Source organism: Amblyraja radiata, chromosome 16 (assembly GCF_010909765.2).
Source record: "Amblyraja radiata isolate CabotCenter1 chromosome 16, sAmbRad1.1.pri, whole genome shotgun sequence".
In the NCBI taxonomy this organism is placed as follows: Eukaryota; Metazoa; Chordata; class Chondrichthyes; order Rajiformes; family Rajidae; genus Amblyraja; species Amblyraja radiata.
The window spans coordinates 52,741,256-52,751,412 of record NC_045971.1 but is presented as its reverse complement, the minus strand read 5'-3'; the positions used below and the strand labels follow the sequence as shown (position 1 = coordinate 52,751,412).

Sequence of the window (10,157 nt, the reverse complement as noted above, 5' to 3'; positions counted from 1 at the left end):
CTATACATAGTTATTCCTAGATCCCTCTGTTCAACTTCATTTCACAACCATTTACCATGTACGTCCAATTCTGATTTGGCCTGCCAAGATGTATCACCTCACACTTATCAACATTAAACCCATCTGTCATGTTTCAACCCACTCTTCCAAATGACCTAAATCTCTCTGTACACTTTTAAAATCTACTTCATTAGTCACAACACCACCTACCTTAGTATCATCTACATACTTATTAATCTATTTTACCACACCAACATCCAGATTATTAATTCACATGACAAACAACAGTGGACCCAACACACATCCCCGAGATACCCCTCTAGTCACTGACCTCCAACCTGACAAACATCCATCCGCCATTGCTCTCTGACATTTCCCATACAGCCACTTTTTAATCCATCTTGCTATTCCTTACTAAACCTTCTTAACCAACCTTATTTCCTTATTGAACCTTGTCAAAGGCCTTACTGAAGTTCATCTAGACAACATCCACCACTTTACCCTCATCAATTTCGCTAATAACCTTTTCAAAAAATTCAAGATTAGTGAAACATGACCTTCTATTCACAAATCCATGCTAATTCTTCCTAATCCTACCCTTTTTATCCAAATTCTTATATTTATTATCTTTAAGTATCCTTTCCATTATTTTTCCCACCACTGATGTCAAACAACGTTCTTGTTATAACACTACTCTTTTCTCACATCTTTGTCCTCCTGTTCACTTACCTCAGGGCTATTATCTATTCGTACCTGCGGGACAGCCCTCATGTAATGATTGAAATGGTACCAGGTATATCAACCTTCTAAATGAACATCGGTCGGTGGTTTAGAAAACTCATACATACACCTTGTCTTCAGGTTTAAAGGGTCCTTCCTCCTGGTCCACCTCCAACAGCTTTTACTTTACCTGTTCATAAATAGACTTGTATATCATAATTAACTGTTTCATATACTTCTTAAATTCTATCTCTAACTGTTCCAAACTCGGTCCCTTGTAGGGACCTCTCCATTGTGCCACCTGCATAGGTTGGCCAATATACACCCTAATCGATTCAGATTTACCCTAGACATAACAACAGCTTATCATCCTGTTCTGGCTGCTTCATCTGCACTTTAATTTACCTTCTTATGTGCTTGACATTTAATGACAGCTAGTGCCCCTGACTTCAATATTGCTCTTATCAGGTCTAACTTTACTGCTAACTTTTGGTCTCCGTTGCTTTTCTCAAAGTCTTTCTATTTCCCTACTGCTCTAAACATATGACAAACTCCATAATCATTTGCTTAGTCGGTATAAACTTCATCTTTCCCACTTTCCCTCACATCACATGCTTCTCTTAAAGCCTTAATTTCTGCAAACTGAGCTAAGCAAGGTTACAGGCTTCTAATTTATTTACCTTAAAGTCTAATTCATCCTTATACACCATTTCAAACCCTACATACTTGCTATTATGATCCCTTTTAACAACAAACATTCACAAACAAAGCCTTTTTGTCTCCATCATTCAAAAGTTCTAACTGTGAAACATTATTTAGGCTTGTTAGTCCTTCTTCCTTCATTATCTTTCTTAATGACGTCACAATTTCAACATATTTTCCAATCTAGTCTGAACTATATCCTGCCTTTCCCAAGGTCATCATCCTCTGTCCTAAATTCTGAAATATATATATTTTTTAGACTTACAATATCTCTCTCTCTCTTACATTGCTTCTCACTTGTGGAACAAACCAACAAATCATCCACAGCATCAAATACTTTCTAAGGGTACACCTTCCAACTCTGCCTTTATCATCTGATTAAAACATGGGGCTAGTATTCAAAACCCTACCTCTTGCCAGCCTTTCTTGACATCCTCCTTTAAATACCTCCCTCCCTTGGGGACCCCGGTCCTGTTAGGGCTTGTGTCCTGATTTACCCCGTCCCTGATAAGGCATTTGAGGGAACGTCCCAAAGACATTTACTATTGGCCCAGTAGTTTCCGGCCCTTGTCTGGCTCTGGCATAGGACTCACCACGTGTTGGTGCACCACTCATTTCAGCTGTTTCAGCCGGTTCTGTTGTTACTGCGAGCATTTTCTTTCCTTTTTCACGCTCTTTTCTTTTTAGTTCGTCAAGCTGCATTTGTACCAGTTTTCTTTGCACCTCCTCCTGCTGGTCTGCCAGTCTTTTTTTTTAATCTTTGCGGTATTTGTCGACTGCATGGACCAAGTGGTACCCTGAACTGGATGTGTGGCATAGTTGACAGTCCCACCACCTCCTCCAGTCTGGACTTTACTTGAGCGGGCATGGCATCTACAATAGCAGCTCGGAACAAAGTGATCATCAGCTCGTTGCCGTCAATTCCTTGTTCAGTTTCAAGTCTCCACTTTTTCAACTGGCCCTCCAGATATGCTGCTGGGTTTTCTGTGTCCCCCAGTGAGTCCCCCTTCAATGTCTTGGGGTCACTTGAAGCGGGTAGCTGAATCTGAGGGCCTGCCATACCACTGGCCTGACAAGGTCAAATGGTCAGCCATCAATCAATGGATTGCCTGCTGCGTTATTTATGTTGCCTTTTCCAGGAGTTCCGCCAGTTTCGTGGTTCCTATTACTTTTGCCAGAAGTGCCTTTATATCTCCCATGGCCAATAGTCGTCCTGTGGTTTCCTCCTCAAATGCCCTTATCCATTTTCCTGCCCCATCATATATGTTAGGCAGAATGTTTTTCAGCCCTTCAAGGTCCTGTCCCCCCCAAGGAACATACTGTGTCTGTCCTGCTCTTTTCACAAGCAATGGCATCATTTTATTCCCCTGTACCTGTCTTGTTTCTACCTCCCACTCCGGGGGTCCTATATCTAACTCCTGCCATGCTGAATCTCCTTGGGCCGCCTCGCCCTTCGTTCTCTCCACATGTACTCCCAGTTCCTTAACTCTAATCTCCATTTGCTCCAGGGATTCCTTCATATTTCTTTTAAAATCTTCCACTAAATCTCCATCCCTTGTTTCCCTCCTTCTCTCCCTATAACTGCCCGATTCCGTTTCCTCCTCACTGCCTTGCACTCTCTCGCTTGACCGCTGGCTTAACTCTTTCCACTGTCCACCCCTTCCTTCATCCCCCCTCTCTGCTGACTCGGGTACCTCCAAACTCCTCTGATTCCTCTGGTCCTGCAGCTTCCTGATCTCCCTTCTTACTTCATTATTCCTCTTATCACGGGGCATTGGTTTGCACCTTCCAGACTGGGGTAGGGAGGGGGGCACCCGGGGTCTTTTAAACAGGGATATAAGGACGCTCCTCTTCCCATAATCCCCTGACCCTCGGACTGCTTCTCGGTCTCCCCTCCTTCTTTCTTGGTTATGTTTCCTGCCGGGTAGGTTTTCCTCAGCCTTTTCCCTTCTGCCCTGAACAGGTTAAGCACCTCTTGTTCCTTCTCCCTTTTCTTTTTCCGTTTCTCTGTTTTATCTCTTGGTCTGTGGTTCTTAATCAATACTTCCATTTTATTTATTTATTTATTTTTAACCTTTTTCTCTGGTTGGTATGGAAACTTATTATCTATTTTATGTAAAACACTTTGGTGTCCATGCGAGTTAACTGAAAACGTGCTATATAACTAAAACGTATCTACTTACCCTTACAATGTGGTCTACAAATACAATAATAACAAAATAATTATCACATATAACAACTTCTTCATTCATTCAAAACCGGTTTTTACACACAAATCACATTCATTCCATTCTTACTTCAAAGTAATTATGCAACTTTCTACACTGACTAAAGTTTCAAATTTAACATTGGGATCCCTCCCAAGCCAGAGTAGGATGATCCAATCTTCCATCAATCAGGTTCCCAAACCTGTGATTGGACATTGATTCAGGTCGTGACCAGTCAGACTCACCGTCACTCAAATTCTAACCACACCCCACTAAGATCACAACCAATCAAATTCCTAGTCACTCAACATCTGACCACATGCCATCCCTTTAATTTCCAGACAAAGGAAACACATTTTTTCTGATCTCTCAGCCGAAAGAATGCTGCAGGCTTATATCCATAAACAGTTAAGACACTCAGTCCTTAAACCATACACTATTATTATTTCTATTCTACTTTCTGCTATTCTATAATATTCTATCACTGTGTACACCTTCTGCCACGCACCTATCCCAAATTCATATTTTGCCCGGATGACCCCTGGTCACCCAAAGCGTTGTCCACACAATACCTGCCTTGCCCGTACAGACCCCTGACTTCTCAGGGCGGTAACCACAAGGCCTTAATACCTGCCTTGCCCGTACAGACCCCTGACTTCTCAGGGCGGTAACCACAAGGTCTTAATAAACTCTTAATACTATCACATTACTTTCTTATCACAACTATTATTACTCACCACACACAGCGCGGCCTTCTTGGACAATCCTCCCGGTCCTCCTTTTTAGAACAATTTAGTGCCAGATTCTTGGGTCGGAGAAACCTTCTAACTACCTGGGCACTTCTGTGTCCCCAATGGCTTATCATGAACAACAGGTTATTAGTCCAAATGAAGCGGAAATCCGCATAGTTTTTAGGTGGCCACCTTTGTCCTGTTGTCCTTAAGAGCCACATTAGGGGCTGGGAAGGCCCTGGGCTACATATCTTTTAATTAATGGTCTCTTACCGACCCTGCTCGCTGCGCCAATTTGTCGTGGTTTACATGACTCAAATTAAAGATATAAATGACACAGACACGGAGAATTCTTCAAGAAGACGAGAGGCCTTTAATTTGCACAAATCTGGGCCTGGAACACTCAGAGATAGCACAGCTTTGCCATTCTCCAAATGCTCACTGAACTATCCTTTCACGTAGTATTTTATTGCAATTTCAGTTCTTATCTTTGGCTGCTTAGTGCGGATGTTTTTACAAACTTTAACCTTGTACTGTCCTTTTTACTTTTATTTTAAATTTCTAAGTTATCATAAAGTTCTAGTCTAAAGCAAAATATAAACTAAGCAAATAACATGTTTTTGCGCCTTGACTTCTGAGCACACAAAAAATAGCTGACAGCTGCGAGCTTTACTGTTTTTAAGCGTATTAAGAAGTAAAGTGTTTCTTCTATTTACATTCTATATAACTTCTATAAGGGCTGCTCCTATGCGGACTGTTCTTTGTTCCATACGGAATGTGTCGTCGTATTGTGGATATTCCGGGATATAACCTGATACTCGAAGAAACCTCCACATCAGCGCTGTAGAATGTATCCTGACTGTTCGCATCATGTACGGCATTTCCAACGCACACGAGTTGCACTACCGCCTGCACTGCCATGGGTGTGTTTATTTTTAATTGTGTTTTGCATTAATGCCTTGTCTTTGGAGCAGTTTTTAATTTTGTTTTTACTAACTTGCAGAATGTATGTGTAATGTGGTTGTAATTTGCGTTTAATTAATATTTTATGTAGCACTGAGTATTTGTGCGTGTGATGCAGCTGAAACGGCGATGAGTTGTTCATCGCAGCTGTTCATCGCAGTACTTGTACAGATGACAATAAATCCGACTCGACTTCACTCTAAGTTTATATTTAACCATCGTTTTACAGCCCAGTTCGTTTCCTTTTAGACCATGACATTTTCTATCCTGTTCTAAACTGTCCCATAACATTCCCTGCGTTTACATTTATATACCGGTCTGTTTAACATTTCACTAACCCCTCCATGGGTATTTGAGGTCAGGACACGGTCACCTAGAACACGTTCACCCTGAAACCCTACAGCAAATGTGCTGGAGACGGCAGCGTACGCGGTGGACACTCGCGGTACAGAGGGATCACAAGGGATCAGCAGCTCCCAATCAGCGAAAGCAGTTTCAAACCAGGAAGTGGCAGGAGTTAAAATGGCTTCTAAACAGCAGGTCGAGAGTTGGACGGAGGAGACACTTTGTCCCATCTGCCTGGATTTCTTCACCGACCCGGTTATCCTGGAGTGTGGGCACAACTTCTGCCGCTCCTGTATCACACAGAGTTGGGACAGAGAGGAGAGAAACTCATGCCCGGAATGTAGAGACGAGTTTACAGACCGCACCCTCAGGGTTAATCGGGCCTTGGCGAGACTGTCTGAGAAAGCTCGAACACTGAGCCTGAATACGGAAGAGAAGGAAAGTAAACATCACTGCGACAAACATCAGGAAGAACTGAAGCTGTTTTGTGAAACGGACAAGAAACTGATCTGTGTGATTTGTGCAGCTGGGCGGGAACACAAGTCTCACAGCTTCATGCCGGTCGATGAAGCTGTTGAAACCTACAAGGTAAAAGCAAACCGACTATGATCACTTGCTTGAACGTATAGTTGAATGTTTATTGTCTAACCCCCTTTCTGTCTGATTCCCAGGATCAGGTTAAATCATCCATACAATCTCTGACAACAAATAAATCAGCCATCCAGGAAATGGAAGACCAACAGAAGCAGAAGATTTCCCAAGTCCGGGTGAGACCTTGTTGTGTGGCATTTCTGATCGTGTTGTGTAGTTTTGTAGTTAGTTAGTTAGTTGCGCTGGTACACAAAATTGCTGGAGAAACTCAGCGGGTGCAGCAGCATCTATGGAGCGAAGGAAATAGGCGACGTTTCGGGCCGAAACCCTTCTTCAGACTGAAGTTAGTTGCGCTGTTTCGCTGCTCCGTTGAATTCGGTTCGACGCTGATTTCTGGTATTGTCTACGTGCGCTTCCATGTCCCCTTCCCCCGCTCTCTACCCCTTCCCTAGTACAACGATCGAGGAAGAACTAAGGGAAGGGACTTGAACTTTATTTCGCCTTCCATCACAGTGAGGAATGTGTAGGAGTCACTGTGGTGGATGTTCATGTTAAAATGTGTTTTTGAGTGACCTGTTGCTTTTAATTGTATGACTGATTTGGCCAATGAAATTCTTCGTATGTTGCAAAACATACTTGGCGGATAAAGTGTGATTCTGATTCTGATAATTATTTAAAATTCTCTGCATGGGGGGAGGGGAGACGCTGCCTTGTTTTACCGCCACCAGGAGCGCTGTCCCCTGGACCCCCATCTCTCTTCCTCTTTTTTCAGTTTCTTCCTGTCTCATGCCTGATCACAGGATATGGGGAGAAAGCAGGAACGGGATACTGATTCTGGATGATCAGTCATTATCATATTGAATGGCGGTGCTGGCTCGAAGGGCTGAATGGCCTACTCCTGCACCTATTGTCTATGTTTCAATATTCTCCCCGTGACCAGGGCGATTTCCGCCCACATCTCCCAGACATGTTATTACATGTTATTAGACATTAGATTATGAAAGAAAACTGGCAGGGAACATAAAAACTGACTGCAAAAGTTTTTATAGATATGTGAAAAGAAAGAGATTAGTTAAAACAAATGTAGGTCCCTTGCAGTCAGAAACAGGTGAGTTGATCATGGGAACAGGGATATGGCGGACTAATTGAATAACTACTTTGGTTCCGTCTTCACTAAGGAAGACATAAATAATCTGCCGGAAATAGCAGGGGACCGCGGGTCAAAGGAGTTGGAGGAATTGAGTGAAATCCAGGTTAGCCGGGAAGTGGTGTTGGGTAAATTGAATGGATTCAAGGCCGATAAATCCCCAGGGCCAGATAGGCTGCATCCCAGAGTACTTAAGGAAGTAGCTCCAGAAATAGTGGATGCATTAATAATAATCTTTCAAAACTCTTTAGATTCTGGAGTAGTTCCTGAGGATTGGCGGGTAGCAAACGTAACCCCACTTTTTAAGAAGGGAGGGAGAGAGAAAACGGGGAATTACAGACCAGTTAGTCTAACATCGGTAGTGGGGAAACTACTAGAGTCAGTTATTAAAGATGGGATAGCAGCACAGTTGGAAAGTGGTGAAATCATTGGACAAAGTTAGCATGGATTTACAAAAGGTAAATCATGTCTGACGAATCTTATAGAATTTTTCGAGGATGTAACTAGTAGCGTGGATAGGAGAGAACCATTGGGTGTGGTGTATCTGGACTTCCAGAAGGCTTTCGACAAGGTCCCACATAAGAGATTAGTATACAAACTTAAAGCTCACGGCATTGGGGGTTCTGTATTGATGTGGATGGAAAACTGACTGGCAAACAGGAAGCAAAGAGTAGGAGTAAACGTGTCCTTTTCACAATGGCGGGCAGTGACTAGTGGGGTACCGCAAGGCTCAGTGCTGGGACCCCAGCTATTTACAATATATATTAATGATCTGGATGAGGGAATTGAAGGCAATATCTCCAAGTTTGCGGATGACACTAAGCTGGGAGGCAGTGTTAGCTGTGAGGACGATGCTAGGAGTCTGCACGGTGACTTGGATAGGTTGGGTGAGTGGGCAAATGTTTGGCAGATGCAGTATAATGTGGATAAATGTGAGGTTATCGATTTTGGTGGCAAAAACAGGAAAGCAGACTATTATCTAAATGGTGGCCGACTAGGAAAAGGGGAGATGCAGCGAGAGCTGGGTGTCATGGTACACCAGTCATTGAAAGTAGGCATGCAGGTGCAGCAGGCAGTGAAGAAAGCGAATGGTATGTTAGCTTTCATAGCAAAAGGATTTGAGTATAGGAACAGGGAGGTTCTACTGCAGTTGTACAGGGTCTTGGTGAGACGACACCTGGAGTATTGCGTACAGTTTTGGTCTCCAAATCTGAGGAAGGACATTATTGCCATAGAGGGAGTGCAGAGAAGGTTCACCAGACTGATTCCTGGGATGTCAGGACTGTCTTATGAAGAAAGACTGGATAGACTTGGTTTATACTTTCTAGAATTTAGGAGATTGAGAGGGGATCTTATAGAAACTTATAAAATTCTTAAGGGGTTGGACAGGCTAGATGCAGGAAGATTGCTCCCGATGTTAGGGAAGTCCAGGACAAGGGGTCACAGCTTAAGGATAAGGGGGAAATCCTTTAAAACCGAGATGAGAAGAACTTTTTTCACACAGAGAGTGGTGAATCTCTGGAACTCTCTGCCACAGAGGGTAGTCGAGGCCAGTTCATTGGCTATATTTAAGAGGGAGTTAGATGTGGCCCTTGTGGCTAAGGGGATCAGAGGGTATGGAGAGAAGGCAGGTACGGGATACTGAGTTGGATGATCAGCCATGATCATATTGAATGGCGGTGCAGGCTCGAAGGGCCGAATGGCCTACTCCTGCACCTAATTTCTATGTTTCTATGTTTCTATGTCTCTCAAACTGGAGGTGTGTGTTTACAAACTTCTATACCTCTTGCCTGATGGGAGAGGGGCGGAGTGGCTGGGGTGTGACATCCTTAATGCTAGTGGCCAGCATACTTGTGCTACCATAGAAGTGCTGTGGGGTCAAGGTACTGCTAAATACCATTGGTAGCCACTATGCTAGAGACATTATGGCAGTGACATTATGGCAGTAAACATGTGACTTAATTTCAGGACATCTTTTGGTCGCGATTTTCACTCAAATATTAATACCGGTGATAAAACAGTCAAAACGAATGTGATCCATTTTAACTTTTAATAAAAACTTTGTCAAACAAAATAATTTCCAAGTTCTAAATTGTACCCTAATGGCAACATACCAAAGATGAAAGTAATAGATAAATTATATTCTAATGTACTCAGTGTTTTCCTTAAATATGCAGCACCACTTTAAATGTACAAATGCATTTCCAAGCAGAAATATATTCTCTCAATATAATCTCTCTCTGACATCGGGGTTGAAACGGGGCTTGCTGTCTCTCCCTGCGGGGGAATGCGACTTTTTTGTCGTATTCCCCTTCTCTGCCTCCGTCTGCGCTGAGGCCTAGTTGCGGAGCTGGCGACCTCGAGGCTCAGGAGGCAGAGCCTGCCAGGACTCGCACTGAGCTCGCTCCCGTGAGGACGGCCCGGCTCGGGGCTGGAACAGGGCTTTCGTGAGGGGCTGTGATGGCCGGCCCGAGGAAGGAACGGTGCTCCCGTCGGAGTAGCCGAGCTCGGGGAGGTACGGCGTTCCCAGCCTGAGGGAGGAGCGGCGCCCGGTCGGGGCGGCCTGGCGCGAGGGAGGAGCGGCGCCCAGTCGGGGCGGCCCAGCCTGAGGGAGGAGCGGCGCCCGGTCGGGGCGGCCTGGCGCGAGGGAGGAGCGGCGCCCAGTCGGGGCGGCCTGGCGCGAGGGAGGAGCGGCGGCCTGGCGCGAGGCTGAGACGGTGGCAGTACTCACGTGAGGGCGATCCGGCTCGG

At 44.4% G+C, this 10,157-nt stretch overlaps 1 protein-coding gene across 1 annotated transcript; it reads left to right on the top strand.

Annotated features, from left to right (window-relative positions):
* Positions 1–5,725: 5,725 nt before the first annotated feature.
* LOC116982240 (tripartite motif-containing protein 52-like) lies at positions 5,726–6,492 on the top strand. Its single transcript, XM_033035525.1, has 2 exons — positions 5,726–6,256; positions 6,340–6,492. Exons 1-2 carry the CDS (start codon positions 5,846–5,848, stop codon positions 6,490–6,492), a joined length of 564 nt encoding a protein of 187 aa, XP_032891416.1. The 5' UTR covers positions 5,726–5,845.
* Positions 6,493–10,157: the final 3,665 nt, after the last annotated feature.

Excerpts from the sequence above, each read along its gene's own strand:
- LOC116982240 (XM_033035525.1), top strand. The coding sequence starts at position 5,846 with ATGGCTTCTAAACAGCAGGTCGAGAGTTGGACGGAGGAGACACTTTGT. Across the intron at positions 6,257-6,339 it reads AAGCTGTTGAAACCTACAAG|GATCAGGTTAAATCATCCAT; the intron begins GTAAAAGCAAAC and ends TCTGATTCCCAG.